This window comes from Phoenix dactylifera, chromosome 5, assembly GCF_051530095.1.
Source record: "Phoenix dactylifera cultivar Ajwa chromosome 5, Ajwa_hap1_PhDact_Kaust_v1.1, whole genome shotgun sequence".
NCBI lineage: Eukaryota > Viridiplantae > Streptophyta > Magnoliopsida > Arecales > Arecaceae > Phoenix > Phoenix dactylifera.
Window position 1 is genome coordinate 35,080,538 of NC_143194.1, and position 22,691 is coordinate 35,103,228.

At 38.8% G+C, this 22,691-nt stretch overlaps 2 protein-coding genes and 2 long non-coding RNA genes across 4 annotated transcripts; all 4 read right to left on the bottom strand.

Moving 5' to 3' along the window:
• Positions 1–1,090: 1,090 nt before the first annotated feature.
• Positions 1,091–4,015, bottom strand: LOC113462098 (pseudo histidine-containing phosphotransfer protein 2-like). Its single transcript, XM_039129326.3, has 6 exons — positions 3,822–4,015; positions 2,680–2,810; positions 2,523–2,591; positions 1,599–1,670; positions 1,421–1,493; positions 1,091–1,281 (listed from the first exon to the last, which is right to left on the bottom strand). Exons 1-6 carry the CDS (start codon positions 3,879–3,881, stop codon positions 1,234–1,236), a joined length of 453 nt encoding a protein of 150 aa, XP_038985254.2. The 5' UTR covers positions 3,882–4,015; the 3' UTR covers positions 1,091–1,233.
• Positions 4,016–6,213: 2,198 nt separating this feature from the next.
• LOC148703580 (uncharacterized) lies at positions 6,214–6,890 on the bottom strand. Its single transcript, XR_015987447.1, has 3 exons — positions 6,750–6,890; positions 6,500–6,619; positions 6,214–6,353 (listed from the first exon to the last, which is right to left on the bottom strand). It is a non-coding gene; the product is annotated as an uncharacterized LOC148703580 (long non-coding RNA).
• Positions 6,891–9,269: 2,379 nt separating this feature from the next.
• On the bottom strand, positions 9,270–15,133 carry LOC148703581 (uncharacterized). The gene is made up of 3 exons (XR_015987448.1): positions 14,996–15,133; positions 13,220–13,325; positions 9,270–9,971 (listed from the first exon to the last, which is right to left on the bottom strand). It is a non-coding gene; the product is annotated as an uncharacterized LOC148703581 (long non-coding RNA).
• A 626-nt stretch (positions 15,134–15,759) lies between these two features.
• LOC103708379 (transcription factor MYBS3-like) lies at positions 15,760–21,609 on the bottom strand. The gene is made up of 3 exons (XM_008793276.3): positions 21,101–21,609; positions 16,592–16,800; positions 15,760–16,512 (listed from the first exon to the last, which is right to left on the bottom strand). Exons 1-3 carry the CDS (start codon positions 21,420–21,422, stop codon positions 15,988–15,990), a joined length of 1,056 nt encoding a protein of 351 aa, XP_008791498.2. The 5' UTR covers positions 21,423–21,609; the 3' UTR covers positions 15,760–15,987.
• Positions 21,610–22,691: the final 1,082 nt, after the last annotated feature.

The following is a 22,691-nucleotide window of genomic DNA, read 5'->3' on the forward strand; positions in this document are numbered from 1 at the left end:
ATGGCTCTTACGTAGGTACAGTCTGCTAAATCAAGAGAAAGAAAATGATACAAGAAAGAAGGTATATCGGCTATACTCATATAGATGAACTCTTCAGAGTGCCGAGCAACAAAGAAGACAACTTAGTTTGTAGCTATGTTCGCCTCCTAATACACATATGCTGCCTGAAAAGAGCCCAAATTTTTGACCAGCCTACGGGTCTCGTGAAATACTGGGTGACCATTCCCATACCGACCCACTCCCAAAATTCCTGGCCTTCTACCACATAAAATCTCATGCCCAAGATAGGCTTCGAAACTCTTCTAGGTGGTCGTATACTGACGTGCTCATACAGAACGAATCTGTTCAGCCCAGGACAAGACTTCGGTGCGCGGCAAGTCTGGGCAAGACTACTCTGTTTTCCTCGTCTTCCACTGAATACAATGATGCCATCATGACGTAGCTGTAGAAAAAGAATATTCTGTACTGCGCACACCTCAAGATGACATCCAAATATACTTTCAAAGAAGCTTGAGTATATATCTACGTGAAAAATTTATTGGGTTGGGATTTTTCCCTTTATACATGGTGCATATATTTGCATCTAATCATAGCTTATATACGCATATAATGCTAGCACCATGTCTTTCCCATTTCGAGACTGGCTGTTCCACCACTGCCAATTAAGCTCCCCCCCTCTCTCTTCCTTTCTCAGCTCTGGCCACCGCCATCAGTCCCAAAACTTTGAACCGTGCATTGGTTGTATGATTCGAACATTTTTAAAGTTTGAGAGCAAATTCAGCTTGATTTAGGGGTATCAAGCTACTTGAAATAAGTCGATGTTTGGATTGATGACTAGGAGTCAGGCTCGGTCGATGCTCGCATAGGAAATGAGCCAGACTTAATTTCAAGCTAGCCAAGCTTGTTAGATTGTGTTTGACTAGGCCCCACCACCCTAAGCATAAGTCATTAAACAGTAACATCAAGATTTTAAGTGAAATCATAGGATTCAGTAATCTATGCAAGAAGCAGGAGATCAAAACACTTTAAAAGTGGTATTGTTTCAGCTCACACATAAGAAACACAAGCTCAAGCACGAAGACTTCCATCTACCATCAACAGTTTTTAACATTTCCATTTTAAACATCTGTTACAAACCACAAGGCTTATTCTAATAGATTCTATACTTCTACTCCCCCCTAAATTAACCATCAGTAAAGCCTCTAGAGCCGCACTTCATTTTGGACGGCTAGCTCAGTTGCCAGGACGAGTTGCTCCGGCTGGGCCTATTTGCCTTAGCAGCTGAAACACCAATCAGGAAAGCATCAAATATGAGCAAACCAGCACTCATGACTTTATTAAGCTACGAGAGTAGGAACAGATCAGAAGAAAAAGTGATGTAGTTGTAGGTGTTAAGAGTGGGCTTATGGGAGGAAAGGACCTGGAAATAAGCCTCCAGCTTCTGTTTTAATATGGCATGCTCTCTCTTCACCTTTTGGAATGATCCTTGGCATCTGAACGTATATAGGTATATAAACAGACAATTAGCTGAATGAATTCATATGTGCACACGGGTGTACGTGTCTGAGGGGGGGAGAGAGAGAGAGAGAGAGAGGCACCCTTGAAGATTTTCTTCGTCACAATATTCCCTGAACCGTGTGCATTCGTTCTTTACCCTCAAAGCACCAATGCTGCACCAAAATCAATCCAATGAACACTGATGAGCAAAGTATAACAAAATAATTACTCAGATATAACTTGTTGGAACTTGGAACTGCCTGGGCTAATTAGCCTTAATGGCCAATTCTGAGCCCGTTTTGATTTTGGGTCAACTTAGGCCAGAAAATATAGGTCCTATGAAGGAAAATAGAACCTAAAATTTTCAGCCTAATTTGCCAATATCTTATAGGCCGCAAGAGCTTCCGTAGACAGCTGTCCATTTAGATTTTTTGTATAGTCTCTAGCACTAATGAAGAACTTGTCCCCCGTGTAGATTTATTTATGCATCGGTTGGGCATCTTTAGCTTGCACCACTTGGGTCCGGGTTTTCTTCTCCCTCCAAACCCAAAAATGTAAGGCTCAATATTTCTTGTCAAGCTCATTGGTTTCTACAAGATCATCAGCTATATGTTTTAATTTCCACTTCTATGGTTATATTTAGTCCCACATCGGCTATATACTGCATAGATCTTGGATATTTATACACGGCCAAAAAACCTAATAATACCTTCTAGCTAATTCTTTTCAGTAAGATCTTGGGTTATAAACGGTATCCGAGCGGATCCAACCCATAGCCTATGTGGACTAAAAGACACTACAACATGGATCTATTAGAGCTAACCATGAGTCGATGTCGATTATGGTGCTTGTGATTTGATTTTAATGAATTTTGACCCGTAGCCTAGCAAGGGCGCCAGAATAGTTCTTGGAAAGTTATATAGGACCAAGAAAGCTAAATAATACCATATGGCTAGTCTTTTTAAGTGAGATCCTAAATTATTACATTATGCATGGTATATTCTAAGTGCATTATCAGTTACTACCTCAAAGTACTATCCTTCAACTGGTGCATGATTGAGTCCAGCCTGTGGAAATCTTGGGGGCTCTTCTCGCTGCATGGAGAAAATATAGTACGTGGCATTATAGTATTTTTTTTATAGCGAGGTCTTAATTAATAGTCTTAAACAAAATGATACCCACAGAGCCTGCTCGATGCTGGCCACCAATCTAGATGAGTCACTGAAGAACAAAGTCACAACTTCTTCCACGAAATTTGGGCTTGCTTCATCTTGCAACTCTTCTAGTTGATAAAATTGTTCATCTAGGTATCCCTGCAGCAAACCCTCAAGTCAGTATTTTATCTAACCATTTATATAACCATATATCTCTGTAGATAGCTACAAGTGTGCACTCATGAATCAAAGACGTAGCTCAATATGTATTTGCATAAATATATGCAAATCTACATGGATGACAATATGTGAGTCAAAGATGTAGCTCAATGAAAAACTATTTGGATGAAAAAACTCTTTCTTATTTGGATATTACTATGCTGGATGGTTGTAGAGTTAATGATGACTGTAAATAAAAGTTAGATATTCTCATTGGTTTCGTGGATCAATTTCTAATTTAGTCTCTGCCACTTTCTTTGGAAAGGAAAAACTGAAAAACAGCAAAAAGGAAAAAAAAGATTTGAACTTCTAAAACTATTTTTACTTTGAATACATCTGCTACCTAAATTTATTTTATTAAGTAAACTTTCGCAGATTAATGTGTTTACAGCACTTCCATAGATTCAATCTTTAGATGCACAAACACATATGCATTTCATGCACTTTGGAGATCAAAATCACATCACTTTGTACTTTTTTAAGGCTTGACTAGGCTTGCAGATATCAAGCCCTACAAGAAGACAAGTGCCAAACCGAGTAATATTTGGAGTCACAATCCTCGAAGTCCAGCTAGTATCTCCCAGAAACGAAAGACTGTGAATGTATCTAAAAAAAAAATAAAAAATGAAAGACTAATACATGCTAACTGAATATTTATGTGAAACCCATTTCAGGCAACAATCAAAAGAGGATGGTACACAACTGTGACCACCATGCTACTTTAGCTAGAACCATTGAGCTTAGATTTCTGAGTTCTATGTTGCCGATCATTTGTTCTTGATGCGACAACCTATATGGATGGTAATAAAATCGGTGGGCGCCATGGTGGATTTCGGCGAAACTGGTGTAAAACAAGCATGCCACTCCATGAACTGCACTGAGTTGAAGCCACTCTAATAACAACGATATGCTAACTTGTGAGAAGGGGGCAGGAGAAGAAGTCGACCCAACCTGATCAACGAGGCTCTTCTTCATGTAGGCAACCTGGCTCTGCGAGCTAGAGTGCTCCATCTTTCGCTAAGAAAGAGAAGTAAGGAATGAATCCAAAAATGAGAGCTGATGAGTTATAAGAGAACCCAAGAGGGTCTTATTTTATAGAGGAAAAAATACTTAGCTTTTGGGTCTCCAAGAATGTGAAATCTTGTAAAGAAGGTGGCATGTGCATGTGGGTCAGGTGGAGTCCCCATCCACACCGAGCTCTTCATTTCCAAACATAGACCCAAAGCATATTGGGCCGCCCAGGATTGGAAAAAATCCAGTTCGGTTCCCGAGCCACTAAACCCGTAAGGGGTCCACAGCCAGAGTATAAGCCACCTTTATTTTATTTGCAAGAAGCGGTGAAGATGACTCTAGTGTCTAGCTACCGATATCTCATTGAAAGTGAGCAATGTGCCTCGCCTCTCACCAGAGGTGCACAGTTTATAGATTGGGGGGGGGGGGGGGGGGGGGGGGGGGGGAAGAGAGCCTTCTCGGCGCAGCTGCAAGACCGACATGGGAGAACGTCACCCAAATGTTTTAAGCCATGAAGACGTAGGAAAGAAGTACAAAGCATGCATTAGCTATAAGCTGGCTAAACAACCATTTTCCTTGCTCAAAATAGCCTATCACATCTACCACTGACATTCTTCATCAGCTATGAAGTAAAAGAAGAACATGCGTGCGTTTTTATTCGGTCATTTTACACTATTAACTTCAGCGTCAAGTTACACGACGCGTTAGTGATTTCATGGAAGATATAAATTCCAATAAACACAAGAAAAGGCACACCTATAATACGCTCGGGATGATACATCGTGTTTAAAGAAAGATTATCTGAAGGTCTATGGCTTCATCAACTACTGATAAATAAATGTATTAAACATAACTCCATAGTTTATCAGATACGAAAGTTTATTCATGACATCCGGACACGAATAGATAACGTGACACCTGTCAATAAAAAAAAAATGCATACATAAATATATAAGCAATTACATACCAGAGATTGCCACAGGATACTTGGCTAGATTCCTCCTTTTTATTGATGTCTCCATTCACAGGTCAGTAACTAATTCCCCTGTCTATCCCCCACTCTTTCAAAGCAAACCCCATCCTCTCATTTCTTTTGGCATCCGTAAGAGGGTAAGGAAACCCACATCGAGGCCTTAATCGGAGAGAAGCCCTGCAAAAAGAGAGAGCAGCTCACATAAAAATGTAGGGCATTATTTATTGCCACATCATTCAAGCCAAGAGATTGTACCACCGCCCATGTCGTGAGGCAGGTGAATTTAAGCAGAAAAAATAGTACAGATCACATCAAATAAATCCTAATCATGTTGGAAAAATTGGTACAAAAGATGATATCCTTTTTAATTCCTCGGCTCGGTTCCCCATATCCAAATCTGTACAACCATGCGATGCTCCTAAATCTTTGGTGATGCAGAAAACAAGGATGATAGCAAGGAAAATTCATACCATGGTCAATGATGGCCCCTTCTTACACCGTAGAGTGTTACGATGACAAGGTAATAGTTTAGAAAGACTAATCAAAATTTACAAATGGCCAGACAATTACTTATGTACCATGCAAACATAGACACCATGATAAAAGACTACGGAGAACCTCTCAGTTCTAGGCCACACAATCGTCCATTGCAACATGCCTAAGCTGGCCTCCTCGGAAAAGGATTTTCTGAAACAGCAATAACAGCGGAGAGTCATTAACTGTAGTACATTGTTTCTGCTCAAAGACCGAGATTTATTGGGTAATTCTAAATGCTGCAAAGCTTTCGATCTCGTTTCAAGGCCAGTTGCTCCACTTACTCCTGCACCCAATCAGCATTAGCTTGAAGATTCAGTGACAAGTAGCATGAGTTTGCTGAAGGAAGTTTGTTTTTCTTCTAATGTAAATCTCCATTAATAAATTTGATGGGTTTTAACCCTCCCTTAACCTTTAAAATAAAAAAAAATAAAAACAAGCTAGTCTTTCAGCTCTGAGTCAAAGCTCATTACACAATTCAATTAACATTTTCCAGTGACAGCTACTTCTCTCCACGTGCATATAACCTGCATGTCATTGGCCAAGAAAGTAAGACACCACCCATTGCTTTACAACCTTGGAGACAGAATAAATGCCACAGCAAATGATCAGAAACCAAAAGCCAATAAAAGATGATGCAGAAAAAATCAGCAATCAATTACTAGTCCTCGTCATGCCTTTGTATCAACTTCTAAGCACAAAAACGAAAAAAGGGATAGAGAGAGAGAATGAGAATAGACATAGGAGATGCTCTCTTTATTCTGCGTCCATAAACAAGGAGAATAGAGAGATATTTCTAGCAGCTCCCTCCAATTGTTTTCAGTTTCAGTTTCTTTCTAGCACTTGGCCCCATCCATTCCTTTGTTAAAAGGGAAAACAGCTGTGGGATGCAATGCATAATTGGCGTAACGATCACGATTCTTGCTCTCCCATCATTTCTCCAATGTCGATAAGAGAATCTTAACCTGGATGATATACCCGAATGGCAAATTTGAGTTGGAAAATGATGGAAAAAGCGAAATTCTCAGGTTTGTTATTCATGTTAGTGAGGTGGACTCTAAATTGCAGCAACATGATCAACACAGGTGGTGCCAGGTGGCAAGATCAGCACCTTCCTACACAATAGTTGTTACCAAATTGGTCCCCTCATGGGACTACAGAAGCAGCAAGCATAGATTCTGAACCATTCTCGTGCTCCTACCACCAACAATAGCTATCATGGAATACATTCCTACATGCACAGGAAGAATCAGTCACATCAAACAAATCAGCATGACACACAACAATAATAAATATACACAGATTAAAATGATAACTGGTACATATAACAAAGAAAGAATAGTAGAAACATCAATACATACCACGCGCAAAACATGAATGTAGCCTTCCTCAAGTAAATGAAAAGGGATATTTCCAATAACAATCGAATCCAAAATGACATTTGGAAGACTTTATGTAGGGAGAACACATTCCCCATATACATGACACTGTTTAGGTACAGCAGCTCTGATGTGCATGATGCATAGTTCTGGTGGTTCCACGAGCATCATACTTTACTTCCTGTATGTAGATAGGAATAAAATATTTTGTTTGATTCAATATATTGATACAATCCCATCAAGCTCATATTTCCGTTGTAACTAAGAAAAATTTCAAAAAAGTCAGGACATTACTCCAACAGAAAGAAAAAAAAAACAAAAAGAATGCTGAAATTTGAGTAACTTTCTTCAACAAAAAAAAAAAGCACGTAACTATATAATGAAATGACAAAATTTCAGATTGGTTTTACAAGCAGATTAATACAGATTCCACACATTTTATTATGTTCAACAAGATCATTTCATCAATGTAAGAGGTACAAGCAAGACTTTAATACCTTTGATGGGCAATTGGTTAATCAAGACAAAAAAACTTGACAATTAAGCCGCAGAAGTCACTATAATTATCGGGGTTGACCAGCCAAAGGAAGATAAAAGTCCTAAACTTGTAATCATCCACAAATTAGTGTATCGAAACATAATAAACTGATGAGTAGGACCTTGAAAATGAGAAGTAAAATCAGACTATTAATTTAAAACATCAAATTTAGCACATGTCAATAAATAGGTGGAATCTTGGCAAACTTATGAGATATTACAGGTCTCTTCTGCTTTTTCAGGAAAAATACATATCTTAATATCAGCTTCACAAACCATTTGCCCTGGACTCTTAGAGAAGATTATCCTCACAAAACTGATGATTGGTTAGCTTTGTCATAAGTGACCCCCAAGTATATACCAGATAAAGTTTAAAATAAACTGCTCACCGTACTATAAATAAGATAATAGTGAAAATGACATAATTTTCAATCAGTGTCACCATGCAACTATTGTATGATAGCACTGTATAAATTTTAGACTATGATCTTGCTTCGATCTTCTCTCTTTTGCTCCCTTCTTTTTTTATTGCTGACCTAAGATGGAAGGGACAGGCTCTTTTTTTCTGCTATGGTGATTTTCTATACTTACCAATAGGCACTTGAAAACAAAATATATCACAAGGCAGAGATAGGTTCCGAAACGATGATATAGACATAGTTCTGACTAGGGCATATCTTATCTAGAATGAAATTTAGACCTTCGGGATCAAGTCAAAGTCCAATCTCTAGACCCGCTTTAGTATGACATGCTAAGATCCAAGAAATGGATCTTTTTTGGATCTGATCTGGTGTTTGTAACATCCCAGTATATCAGTCAATCACTGCCTGTGACATCCTCATAACCATCCTTGTTATCGCAAGATAAACCCAAAGACATTGGGATCATCCAAAAGTCAACTTTAGGGCTGCCATCTTAACGCTTTTTGGAGGAATCTATACAGGACATTGATTCTGCTCATCACCATGCAACTTCTAGATCATTATTGGGAACGAAATCTGCTGAGAACTCTCATACATCCACTTGGGGAGCTCTGTCAGGAAAATTGCACAAATTTGATCTGAAAGCATTTCGCAGGAAAGAGAATATGAATACATCCACGTCATATAAAGTACTGTTGCATTCATCCAAATTCCCATAGTTTAATGTATCCTGTTTGAACTGTATAATGCTGATGGAGAAAAAACATGAAGATGAAAGTGTGCTTACGAAGATTGTGTTCGGATTTGGCTTGCATATAATTTGTGCCCCGGATATGAATACAGTTTTACATCTTAAAACTCACCTACTTCCCTCTGTCTAAATTCTTTCCAACACTGAAGTGTTCTTCCCTGATTGCTTGAAGATTAAAGTTTGCAATAACTGCTTGCTGGTAGACCTTATGGGTCTCATTGGAGCCTCTTGTTTAAGTCGCCTCTGTTAAGATACACAACACTTTATATAGGGTTAGCACAACATCTAGGAGTAGGCAAAAACAGCATTGCCAAACTTCTGTAACTCACCAAAACCACAATGATGAGATCAGGTTGGCTAGTGTTGCGGTGCTTGTAGTTAGACAAAGGCAATGTGGTGCTTCTTTTCTTTAATTTTCTCTTCTTTCCGTTTTTGGGAACAAAGGAACATAGCTTGTAATCTACACACTTGACTATATGCTTTATCAATAAGAATAAGGTGGGCATACTAGTGGTAGTAGGCACCTAAATGCTACAAAGAAAACCTTACACTGTGTAGCAAACACTCCACAAGACATCTAACATTTGATTATTCAACCATCTCAAACGAGTCACAGGAGACAGGAAACTGCATCCATCTCACATGAGCCACAGGAGAAAAGAAATTGCATGCATCAAAACCAGCAGAAAGGTAGGTTTTCACAGATGGTCATGTTGGATGTCAATTTCAAGTGGGCTGGACATAGGTGTTCGTGATAATACCATATTGTTAATAGTGTTATAAATATTGCTATCAAATGCTCTCTTTTTTTTTTTGATAATCAGGATTGTTCATACCCAACGAGTATGAGTACATCCAAGAGAATCTGAAAGTAAAATGTCACAAAATTCTAGAGGAGTACAATTTGAGTTAGACCATAAAATCCCATTGGAATGCTCCGCAAACATCCAATCAGTCGTTCCATTAGCTTCTCTATAAACATGATTTGCATGGAAAGCCACACATTGCTTGGAAAGCCTCCAAATGTCTAACAACAAGAGATGCTTCATAGTGTACTTAGTCCATCTCGGGATCCAACCAACCACCGTCGCTGAATCACCTTCAAGGAAGGTACGGTTGGCCTTCAAAATCAGTACAGCATATTTGAGTCCTTCCCATGCCCCTCTTAATTCCGCCCTTGGTACTAAAATATCAAAAAGCTGCTTTCCCCGTACCACTATTAAACTAGAGTTTGGGCCTCGAATGACAAAACCTACACCGCCTTTTCTTCCACCATCCACAACACTCCCATCGAAGTTAATTTTGAGAAAGCAAGAGGATGGGGGTTCCCAAGTAATGAATACCAGTCTAGGAGCATAAGATGCTGATGCGGAATCCCAGGTGTTCCATGCTGTCCCCGTACCTCCAATGGTAGTCGAATGGATTAATTCTGCAGTTTGCAAGGTTGCCCGTTCCAGGATGAATCGAGGAGAGGAAACAATATTCTCGAACATCCTGTTATTAAATGCTAACTATTAGTTCCTTTTGTTATTAATGTTGCTATTATCATCGTTATATTTTTGCATATTATATTTATTTTTGAACTATTTAAAAAATATCAACTGCATTTGCGTGCACATATATGTCCACATATTGCATATGCAGTACGCAGTCCTTGGACTGCTTACCAAAATTATCAAAGGCTCACACAAAAGTGCCAAGATGTCTTATAGGCACAAAACTCAAAGTAAGAGATGCACCCAAATAAAGTCAGATGCAGAAGAACATCCATATGTATGTAATGCATGCATATGTGTGTGTGTGTGTTTGTATACAGACATGTGTATGTACATATGATTGATGAGTAAAAACTTATTAGAGTTTATGAAAAATAAATGAGTTCGGTATAGGCTTGACATTTTCCACACTGATTTTAAATGGGTAGGGTATGGGTGGAGAGATTTTTTTTGGACTCGAACAAGGCTGCTGCACCAAAGCCTAGAGCTGCCTCTTGAGTTCCCCACATTTCCCTAACTGAAGCCACCTAATCAATTGATCAACAACTAAAATTCGTTCCAGCAATTCACATCAATAAAAGAACCTTTGCGCACCTTTTTGGTGCCTTAGGGCTTCACCAAGGTGTTCATGTTTGCGCCTATTTATGACCTAAGCGAGGTGCTTGGGGTGAACTTCACCTGCACCCTGTGCCTAGGCATGCCTTTCAAAGCACCACCACCCATCTACTATGGTCACCTTCTAAAACAGCAAACACAATGGATTAATCACCAAGTATGAAAACCGTAATTTGCACAAGACAAGCCAGATTAATTGATCAATGGTAATAACAAATAAGGCAAAATTCTAGCAAGGGTTTATTGATTATGAATGTAGGAGGCAGCTTTTGAGAATGCTCGTGCGAAAGTAAATGAGGAAAATGACAATGAGATCACTAATAATTAGATATCTGCATTGGTAATACTGCTGTATACCATAAATCCTGTTAGTCAATTATTTTTTTTCAGTTGGAACAAGTGGCCAAATGATACATTGTTACCTACCACAATCAGTACCAAGAAAAAGTAACCAGGTTGATGAGTTAAAACAGAAAGAAGGTGCATGTTAAATGTTCTGAAAGAATTTCAAATAATAAAAGATGCAGACTTACGGAAGAAGAGTTAAATAAATGTAATACTACCACAAACAAGTCCTTCCTGTGGAATCGCTTAACCTGATGGAGGGAATGTTTCATGCCGTGTACACAAAAAAAAAAGGCTGCAAACCATATGTTATAGCAACCAATACAAGTAATATCTGTGTAGATGTGATAAACATAAAAAGTATCAAACAAGTTATTTCTATGCATAAAACAGTCAACCAAATCGCCAGTTTATCAGTGTTAATTACCTACTTTCACATACATAATATAATTATGCAACAGGATAGAGTATGAGTTGTCATCCCAAGACAGAAAACATAGACAAGAGGATATGCCTTGTCTCCAAAAAGAATAAAAAGTAAGACCTCACTTCAACAAGCATTCATAACTTTCTATTTTCAATCAAGACCAGAAAATACATCAAGTTGATCCATGACCCCTTGCTAGGTCAGCCAACATATATTGATATTTGATTTGGACTCCTCATTTTGCTATACTTTTATAATGAATGTTTTGTAATCGAATGCAAGGTTTTAAATCCCATGGGATAGAGGTATCCCGGTTTCTCCATGGTACAGGATGCATCACTGTCCCGTCTCATCCCAGTGGTAGTCTTGATCGAGAGTCCCGTAGGTACCCTCCATCTCTCTCCCCCTTCTTCTTTCCTTTCCCTTCCTTTCTTTTTCCTTCTCTCTCTTTTTCTTCTTTCTTTCCTCCCTTTTTCCTTACCTTCATTTCTTTCTTTTTTATTCTTCTTTTTCTTATCCCTTCCTTTTTCTTCTTTCTTTCATTCCTTTTTCTTCTTCTTTCTCTTCTCTTTCTTCGTTCTTTCCTTCCTTTCATTCTTTTCTTATTCCTTCCTTTCTTTTTCCTTTTTCTTCTTTCCTTTCACTTTTTCTTTTCTTCATTTTTCCTTCCTTTCTTTCTTTCCTTTTTTTCTTCTTCTTTCCCCACATAGATGAGTTTCCGAGTCCCAACCCTGTCCTGGTCCTATTTTCTCACAGGAACAAGACAAGACCGCCAAGATGCCCTCCCCATCCCGCCAAAACTTAAACCCTTGCTTGAATATAATGATTAAATTTCTAATGACTTACCCAAAGTCAGACAAGCTTTTAAAAAATTCCATATTTTAGTTCAACCCCACTTGAGTCACTTTCATTTTTAACATTATTTATAGAAAGATAAAACAAGAAGGATATAATATTAAAAGAGGGCAGGCAAAGCAAAAGGCCTTCCATCTAATATGGCTTTCAGAAGCCTTGCAATATAAGATTCCATCTAAAATAAATACATCTCACTTAGTTCCATCCTCATACCTAAGGGAGATGAACAAGAGAAGCGAACCTCTTAAATGTTGGATAATTAATTAAATTACATTAAATGATAGAATTTTTAAGAGGGTGGCAGATGAAAAATCATAGCCATTCATAATTTCTCATGTATGCATTTGACATGCAAAAAGTAGATGAAAAGCTGGCCCGCTAGGCTATTACAGAGGTTATGTACAAGAGTATGGAATAGAAGAAAGGATAAAATGACAGACAAGAAGATAAGGAGAATGCTCAAATCTGTTCTATGACTTCTGTCAGTAGATTCTCTGTTTTGTGGCTTCTCTCAATACAGTTCCTTCTTCCAATAGATCTAGGGTCAATCACTTGAAAAACAGTGCATGGTAGATTTAGCCCCACACTTTCTCCCACCCAAGCCCCTAGATGACCAGCTACATGGTCATAGTATTTTATGCACACGTGCAGTTGGGCTCATAAAACTCCATTAGTTAACCGACAGAAGGAAAATCAAGGTATAGCAGATGTACACATGATAGCAGAGAAGATACAACAAACTGGTGCACACGTGTTGCCAGAAGTGGAGTAATGCTGATTTGCATGATTGAGACAAATTATCAGTTCTTGTGCCAGTGATATCGGAATATACTCTTTGATGCCATTCAATGTGTTGGCGTACTCGTAATTCAAATAATGCATACACAGTTGCTGTAATACAGTTTTATACTTTGAACTATGGTCCCTTGACCTTTGATCAGAGATCATCTAACTATGCAGAAAAGAATTAGCATGTAAAGAATATATAGATATTTCCATAATACCTTATGAAAAAGGTTGTGCAGCCTGTTATACAGACATGACCAAGATTGTTCATATTCTTTTGGAGATTGCCAGGGCAACCAGTTGATTTGGACAAGCCATGCACTTCTGCATATCAGTTCAAAATTGACAAAATAAGAAAAATTGATTATTATGTTATAAAATTCCTACAGTGCAAGGCCCATTCATATTTTTAATGCTGATAGAGCAATACAGAGATTTAAATTGCAATCATCTAAAAGCTTTTTCATATCTATGCAATGCGAAATAAAATTGTATAGAATATGATAGTAGTAATGGCTTATTAAATCTCTGAAGTAACTAGTTTTAGACATTATAAAACTGAATTTTTTTAAAAAAAAGAGGTCTCAAACCAAAAACAAAGTTCCATGAAATATGGAACATGCCATTTTCATTCTCACCAAGATTTTCCTTACAGTGTCCACATCATCATCCAACTCTAGTAGATAGTGCAGCATGTAATTGGAATTGGAGTTGGGGTAAGGATTTGTTCTCATAATGCATAACAAAAAAATTGATAAAATTCTAATCACTAGGGTCATACGAAACTTAACATTTCATAATTTCCAAAGATCATTGCTGTGAAATTAGGATAACATGAGAGGGAGGAAGCTGGGTCATTATTGCAGATTTGTTACTTCGGGAATTTATGAACTTATCCTTTTTGATTATGTCATAATGAACCAAATTGGGGTGCTTTCCTAGAACACAACTTTTTTAATCCAAAATAAGCTGGTAAAAGCTGCAAATATATGTTTCAGTACTACATGTATGATGTATTTTAGTTCCAGTCCACCAAACATCAAGTCTGAAGATGGAAGCACTGAGCACCTTGATAGAATTTTCAAACAGACTTGTTAACATGAGTTATAGAGGTATGCCTCTTTCAGTTGATCCAAACATCATCTTAAGATGGAAGCACTAAGCGCACAATGGAAACTCTTAGAATAATCATTCTCAGTTGAGGCTTCCTACGACATTGACTCTGATGCCATTCCTCTCTCTTCTTGCCTTAAGAGAAATATTATCTGAGCAATTATTCTGACCAAGACATGCTGAACCAAAAAACCTAACCTGCATACGAAGCAGGAGGGGTAAAAATAAATAAAACCAATGATAAAATTTTGAATGAAGCATACGAATCAAATCAATGGTTGAATGGAGCATGCCAACATATTGTTCCATGTCAAAGCCGATCTTTTTTGCCCGGATCATAATGAATGTCATGCTTTTGATTCTAAACTAGCTAACTTAAACAAACTAGAAAATCCAATAAAAATAGAATTTCGGCATGCATTCCAATTAGCACTTTTCACCAAACACGAGAATATCGTAGATTATGACAGAGATTAAACCAGACAACTTTCGTTCTTGATTTCTTGAAGCTTCCTATATATGATTTCTTGATAGGTCTACTAACTAAAGTTTTCATAAGAGAAAAATCGATCGAGATACATATGGAATTAATGACAAAACTTGCGACTTCTTGAAGCCCTTGATTCTTGGCTTCTATGTCCATTCTTGGCTTCTTCCAGTATATCATTTCTCGATACGTCTATTAACCATAGATTTTTCATAAGGGAAAAATCGATCAAGAAATTAAAAAAAAAAAATTTAATGACCGAACCTACCACTTCTTGAAGCCCTTGATTCTTGGCTTCTTCAAATATATGATTTCTTGAGACGTCCATTAACCAAAGATTTTTCATAAGGATAAAATCGATCTAGAAACAAATAAAATTAATGACAAAACTTACCACTTCTTGAAGCCCGGAAGGGAAAGCAAGAATCGGAAGAGAAAGGAGGGGAGCATAGCGGGAACGAAAAAGCGAACGAGGAACAAACTTCGCCGGCCTCCCCTCCCTTTACATTTGAACCGCCCAGTTGTTCGCGACGCGGCGCAATCGAGATTAACGAAACGGAGATACCGTGTAACGCGCTACACGTAGACGATGGTACAGTATTACGACTGTTTACAAAGCCAACGGTGCAGATTTGATGTCGGTCTTATCCGCCGCTGGATCTACTCTACGGCTCACGTGATGTGCATCACCGAGGCATATATATCATCAGTTTATTAAAAGTGTATAATTACAATATAATGACTTTAATTTTGGATTTATAAAACTTTTCAGCCTCTCACTCATTAGAAAGATGATAATAATAACTTTATAAATGAATTCATTTCCATGAATCGTGGCATATGAAACCCATGCATTTCTATTTATATAGAAACTAACAAATTTTGAGTTCATAAAAATTTAATAAATTCGAATAATTAATAAATTAGTGATTATGTTTGAGATTAGTCTAATGATCTATAAAAATCCTGATTACTAGAAGATTAATGATATGCGATTTCTAAAATCGTCCATTTTCTTTCTTAATAAAACTAAGATATGAGAAATTAAGCAATCCCCTGCTATGTGATATGACAATTATTATTGCATTTGTCTGAAATAATGGTCGGATCAGTACAAATAAATGAAATAATGGAAAGAACACACAACAAGAACAGCAATTTACATCACAACATCCAACCCCCTGCTGATAAGAGCAAAGGATGTCATTTATTTGACACGAATTCCTTGTCCAGCTATAAACAAAAACATGAAACTACAAATATGACTGGGGTTTGTCACATGAATAAGACGATCCTAAATGTATGAGAAGTTAAATTAGTAGCAACATGAGATAAAGAATATGTATACTGCAAATAGATCCCAGCATTCATCTATTTATTTTCTGCCTAAACTGCATGGATTGCATTGCTGCTACCCTGGCTAAGGTCAGGCCTGCTGATGGACGGATTCAGGTGAAAGGCCGACTGCCTTGACGTCGAGGCTCCTAGCAGTTTGAGAGAGAGAGCAGATGGCTCCATGCGGCCGGCAGCATGCTCGCCGATGCTGAGTTTCGACATGCCTGCGACCTCGTCCATGTTGACCGCCTCCTTGGGAACGACGGGCGTAGGCTTTACGATCTCGTGCATCTCACCTGTCTCTTGTTTTGCAGGGGCATTCAGATCTGGAGGCCAGAATGTGTAAGGCATAGGAATCGATGCGAGGTAGAATGCCGGGACTACCGACATCAGGTTATTGCCGTAGGGTACAGTTTCATTGAGCTCCTGAGGAGGGTTGCTTTTTGTGAAGTGTTCAGAAAGCTCAGGTTCTTGATCTTGATAGAGATTTAAAGCTGGATGCTGGTTTGCGTTATCAGGTTCATTAGGAGACTGGTGCACGAACCGTTCTTCAGGAACTGGGAGCTGGTCCATTGGCTGCAAGTACAGGAAACAATTAACCAGCAGAAACCGAGGGAAGTCATTTGAATAGGACTCCCAAGGAAAGAAGACATACCATTTCAGGGACCATGTCAAACAAGCTCGAGCGTCTCTTCCTTCTTGATGCATTTGTCTGCCGAATGAAGTATTTCTGGGCATGGCTGGCCACCTGTGTTGGAGTCCGAGACACGACAAAGTTTCGAGCTATCCCACGCCAGTCACCTTTACCCAGCTTCTGCAGACCCAGTAAGAACATCCGATGCTCTTCTTCAGTCCACGGGACACCTGCAATCCGGTGCAAAAGGAATATATTCTAGTGATCATCTACCATGTTTGATATCATGCAATTTAAAAATTAAAATATAATGGGCCATTGTGACATGGTTATGCAGCTTCTACCTTTCTAATGAATGAAAGAAAATAAAGCTTCCTTATTGTAATTGTCTCGGGATATTTCTTAATTTTAATTGATTAAAGAGATGAGAAACTGTGGAAGGAGTCCAATGGACTGCGAAACTTAATGCTACAAGGCAAAGTAATGTAACATGATCCGTTAGCACCTGAAGAATGCATTCATATTAGTAAAGAATGTGCGTTGAAATATGAAGGCAGAGAAATGAAAGGTATAATGTTTGTTAAGAAGAAGGGGGGAAAAGAGTACTTCTTAGGGTTCGAATGATAACAAAACAACATTTAGATGCAAAATGAGAAAGTTATGATGAGCAACAGCCATCCATCATAAGAGTCTCTAGGTGCATCAACAACCACTAGTACTTTCCCATGTCATGAATTTAAACAGCCTTCAAGCATGACAATGTCCTTTTTAATCACCAGATAACTATATATTAAACTAACAAAACTAATAGGTGAACAGCTAAATAATGCATTAGCATTTCTAAAGACTATCCATGTACAGGATGTAGAATTAGAACAGTATACCCAAAAAGAGACATACATGGATCAAATTAATAACTTGTGTGACAGCAATATAAGGAAGCTAAGAGTAAATAAAGATGGAATCGACACGGCACCGATTCGTAATAAAAATCTGTAGACATAAGCCAACCACAGGAGTTCACTTGAAACCCTGCAAGTATACACATCTCCAAGGTTCTTCTCGTATTACAAGGTTATAATTTTAATGACAAATATAAGCATATTATATCCATTAAGCAGACAGGAATTGCACAAACCTACCTGAACATGGTAATCACAGGTTTATATTGATCTGGCGCGGACATAATTGTGATTCATAACTTATCGGTGCAATTATTAACCATGCATATCGGCATAGAAGAGCTCTTAACCACTAAGTCGTAAAGAGATATCATACACCTCATTGGAAGCATTCTGCCGCTGCAATTGATCATGAATGTATATTCAACTGGGACAACATTTATACAACCTATCAAATATAAGGGTATACAATGTGTTCTGCAACTCTGACATTAGTTTGGATATACGAACATGGGAAGGATAAATATCATAAACTGACAATGTCCTCATAGAACAATAAGCTGAAACAGTTTCAGTTGAACCTTTGAGTCTGAACCAAAACTGCCTTTCTTATTTGATAGCTAGTAATTTATACTGCAGAAAATTAAAAATCTGTGAGACGAGGCATAACAATTTAAAAAAATAATAATAAATTGAAGAAGTGGGATTGCTAAGCCAATAATTCTGTGGATCATAGGCGAAAGGATCTCCAAATAATAAAGAAGAAGAAAAACCAAAGAAAAGAACAAGCAAATAACAAAACATGGGCCAACAACCAACATGTTAAAGAATTCAAGCCACATGTTATCTCAGGTTCTCACCCACTTTGGCACACCACAGTTGTCGTCAATAAGATACCACCAAAATCTATATTCACTAACCATTCCACTCCTTCCAAATCTGGCACCACAATGCATGTGGTGTTACGTGGTGGGCGTCCTTATCCCTTCTCTAAACCATGAAAATTACAGTCAACAGCATATAACTAATACCCAGTCTTTGACCATGGATCCAATCAAAGAGAAAATGCAAAGTAATCATCCCCCCCCCCCCCCCCCCCCTCTCTAAATCTGATAAAAAATATGTAAGAATCTTCAAGATTTATAATAAGCCAAGTTATATTTTGAAACATACAAAAGCATAATGAGCATGTTAAAATCAATAGAAAATAGATGATAATATCAGAGAAGATTATTATACAGAGTCAGGAAGTGAAATTTAAGTGGCAGCAGAACTCCATGGCAAGCAATCTCTCAGTAGACTGGTAATCTACCAATCACCAGAACACAAGCAACAATCTAAGCAAGCTAAAAAAAGGAGTATAGAAAACCAGAAGTTCATATTTGAAGTTAGACAAAGCTAAGACAGCATATACATTGAAAGATGAAAACTCCCCATCGCCCATCCTCACTCAGAGAAGGCTCAAGAAAAATAGCATATCTTCTATGAGTATAGAGAAAACAGTGCCAACAAGGAAAGACATAAAAAGTTAATTTTACTGCCCTTTGTTTTATGAAAGACGATAAACTGGTCTAATTGGAAAGACTTTCTCATTTTGTAAAAGGATATGACTACTGGAGCAAGAATACCATCTACACCAAAACAACTCCAGAAGTTATCACCTGACCTAAATCACATGCAACATCATTAAGTTACACGAAGACATATGCTATAATTCCTACAGGTATCTTCTGCTCAACTTTTTGCAAGATTCTGAATTCTTGGTAACCACAAAGTTAAGAGATTTCTTGTAAAATATGATAAATGAATCATGCACTTTCCACCATGTAATATAATTCTGACACGCAGTGTGCAAGAATCTGCAAGAATGCATACACCAATTAACAAACAAATAACTAGATTCTAGATAGTAAAAAACTTTTCATGAGGCTTGATAACAATAAAAAGGGTTAACACATTACATGCATGAGAATGAAAAGATTACAAAACTTAAGAAAAGCATCCTGTTCTTCTAAGAGTTGTTCCTTCAATCCCCAAAGCTGGATAAGGGATTGGCTAAATGAATACTGAATAGAAGAACAGCTCAGAATCAAACTGTCTGGCTGAAATGTACAATTGATCCACTTCCTCTGGAACTCTCAAAATTCTAATCTTGCTTAAAATAAGTAGAGATTCGTAAGTGAAATCTGTGTCGCCCATTGATTGACAAGGGAGTCTTAATACTACTGCAAGAAATTGCTCCGCGAACTAATAAAGCAATTAGGCAGCTAGCATCTCCAGTGAGGTTATGGAGATGTTATGGAATCGAATAGCTGCATTATATGTTTGCAGAGTAGAAGCATTCATGAGAGACAATCAATCAACTAACTTTAGATACATAGATGTGGAACTCTAAAACTAATTTATAAGACAATAAAGCCTTCACTACATGACTAAAGTGAAAGTTTGTACTTCTTCAACATAGTTTAAACTGAAGTTTTTTTTTTTTTTCCGGAAGCAGAGATTTTTTTTTTGTTTTCTTCTATAATCGGAAAATAGTCCTTCATTGAAGACTTCAACCGTAGCAAAGTGGAAAACTGAGGAAATCTGCATGCTACAACCAAAAATGCAGCACATCCATAAAAAAAAAAGAAGAAAGAAACTATGCTTCCTCTGTTATGTCGTGACGAGCACATATGATTTTTATCGTAAATACAAAGAGCGCATGCAGATTCAAGAACATGGTGCAAAAGATGTTAAACCACGGCATGAGAAAAACTAGAAATTCTTCAGAGAAAAGCAATGCGACAAAAAGAATAGGATATAGTGAAAAAGTAATAGGAAAGCGAAGTGAAACCACAAGCTCTCCAGGAAAATAAGATGGACATAAAGAACATAATTACATTTATTTAAAAAAGCAAGTCCTAGGTGTACACAATTAAACCAATTCCATCATATGCAAGGATGCTGGCCCATTGAATATTCCATATGCCTAAACCAATCAGATCATAATCAACAAATCCATGCGACTATATTGTGTGGACCATCGCCCATCCCTTTCCGTTGCTGTTTGAAATTAGGTGGTAAACCCAGTGGACGGTATTATATGGACCATCCTGAAGGTTCGGCCATATTGGACCGCTCAACTCCATCCACAAAACAGGGCAAAAGGGACGGAAAAAAAATTAATCGGCACATGTGTTACAGACTTGTGTCCTAATTTATGAGAACATGAACTTAATGCGCCCACGACAAAAAAAAAAAAAGGAAAATAGTAAGACTAACCATCCAGCAATTCGGAAACATAAAAACACTCTAAAAGTGATAACTTCCCGTAAAAGAAAGCAGTTTTATCAAACACAAGACTCCAGGTAACAGGCGTCGATCGATGATAAAAAATGAGATTTTTATGTGGCTTAGGGATGAAAGAAAAGAAAACTTGAGAAAATTTTGATAAAATAAAGAAAAAAATCGTTGCCTTTGAAGGAAACTTCGAACGTATACGAATCTACATGAAAGAACAGATGAGGATGCAAACAAGAAGACATTAGGAGGAATAAAAGAAAAAAGCGAAAGATTTCGGGAAAAAAAATCAGCGGAATAAACGTGAGGAAGGAGCAAAAAGAAAAATAGGGGGAAAAGGAGACACCTTTCTTGCGCTCGCTACGGCAATTGGAGGAGCAGGAAGCGTGGGCAGCGTCGTCGGAGGCGTAGCCGGCAGCCGCGACCTGGTGGTCGCGGAGCGGATCGTTGGACGGCGATCCCGGATTGGGCGAGCATCCGCCACCGCCTCCAGCGCCAGCGATGGAGGAAGAGCCGGCAGAGTAGAGGCTCCCCATGCTGGCGCTCTTCTTCATGGAGCCCACCCCATCCGTGAGCCGCACTCCGAACAGCCTCACTCCCCCCGCACGGGTCGGGCACGTGCGGGAGTTGTGCCCGTTGTTGCTGCAGTGCGAGCACCGTCTCGTCATCTCCGCCGGCGCCGGCGCCCCTCCCCTGCCGCCACGACCCGATCCCGGTCACGCCCTCTTCACGCGCGTCTCGCCCTCCAAGCCCCAGAGAGAGAGAGTGCCAAACACGGACGGACGCACTCGAGGCCTTTTGAGGGGAGGGGGGGTTGTATTACGCTTTTCCAAGTACCATGAAGGTCGCGGCTTTGGAAATGGGCATGCTTTGGGGAATATTTACGAGAAAACCGGGTGGGGTGGGAAAGCAAAATTCCGGTCGCTTAACGCGCCTGGCAAGAGCGGAGGACCGTCCGTTTCGCAACGCATCGGCACCGTCCAAACCACATCGACAAAATCGTCATGCGTGCTCCAGAAATGGGCTTCCTTTTACAATTATTTGCGATCATGCCATAAGTTTGCCATTTTAAGCCCTACTATGGGCTCGTTTGGTTCGCAGGAAAAGGAGGGGAGAAAGTGTGATCAACGGGAAAGTAATGAAATGCCTCTTGTTTGGTTGGAGTTTTCAAAAGAGAGAGATGGGAAATTTGTATTCCCATGGGAATATGATTCCCACATTTCATGGGAAAGTCTTTCCCATGAGAAACATGGGAAAGTCTTTCCCATGAGAAACATGGGAAAGTTACTTTCCCATGAGGTGGGAATCACTTCTTTTTTATTTTTTCCTAAAAAGACCCTTCAGCATTAAAGAAGCATTAAAGAGGCATTAAAGACCTAATTTTTATTAAGGGCATAATAGGAATTATACTTAACTTTCCTAGGAAAGTGGATGGTCAACCAAACATAAGCACTTTGGAAATTTGTCACTTTCCCATGGTTAACCAAACATGCCAAAAGTACTTTCCTAGGTATCCTCTTCCTAAGAATCTGATTTCCAGGAATCATATTCCTAGGAGGGAAAATACTTCCCGCGAACCAAACGAGCCCTATCTGATCAAATCTGGGCGGAGATCGTGTCTTGCCTACTACATGTAAGGGTGGTTCTATATACACCCCCCTATTGCTCAGGACACCCCCGAAAAATTTAAAAAAAATTAAATACTCTCTACACCCCCCCATTTGCTAAGGACACCCCTAAAAAATTAAAAATTCCTAAATTACCCCCACCCTCCCCACCCCCTCACCTAAATTGCTCTCTACACCCCCCAACCCCCCCCCCCCACCCCGCTCTTCCCCTCCAAAACACCTCGCCAACGCCCAAAACCCCCCTGTTCCCCCTTCTCCCTCTCGTCGCCGGCATTCTCCCGATCTCCGACCACCTCGCCGGCTTCTCCC

Excerpts from the sequence above, each read along its gene's own strand:
- LOC113462098 (XM_039129326.3), bottom strand. The coding sequence starts at position 3,881 with ATGGAGCACTCTAGCTCGCAGAGCCAGGTTGCCTACATGAAGAAGAGC. Across the intron at positions 2,811-3,821 it reads AGAAGAGCCTCGTTGATCAG|GGATACCTAGATGAACAATT; the intron begins GTTGGGTCGACT and ends GGTTTGCTGCAG. Across the intron at positions 2,592-2,679 it reads GCCAGCATCGAGCAGGCTCT|CGAGAAGAGCCCCCAAGATT; the intron begins GTGGGTATCATT and ends TTCTCCATGCAG.
- LOC103708379 (XM_008793276.3), bottom strand. The coding sequence starts at position 21,422 with ATGACGAGACGGTGCTCGCACTGCAGCAACAACGGGCACAACTCCCGC. Across the intron at positions 16,801-21,100 it reads CCGTAGCGAGCGCAAGAAAG|GTGTCCCGTGGACTGAAGAA; the intron begins GTGTCTCCTTTT and ends ACCGGATTGCAG. Across the intron at positions 16,513-16,591 it reads TTGACATGGTCCCTGAAATG|CCAATGGACCAGCTCCCAGT; the intron begins GTATGTCTTCTT and ends CTGTACTTGCAG.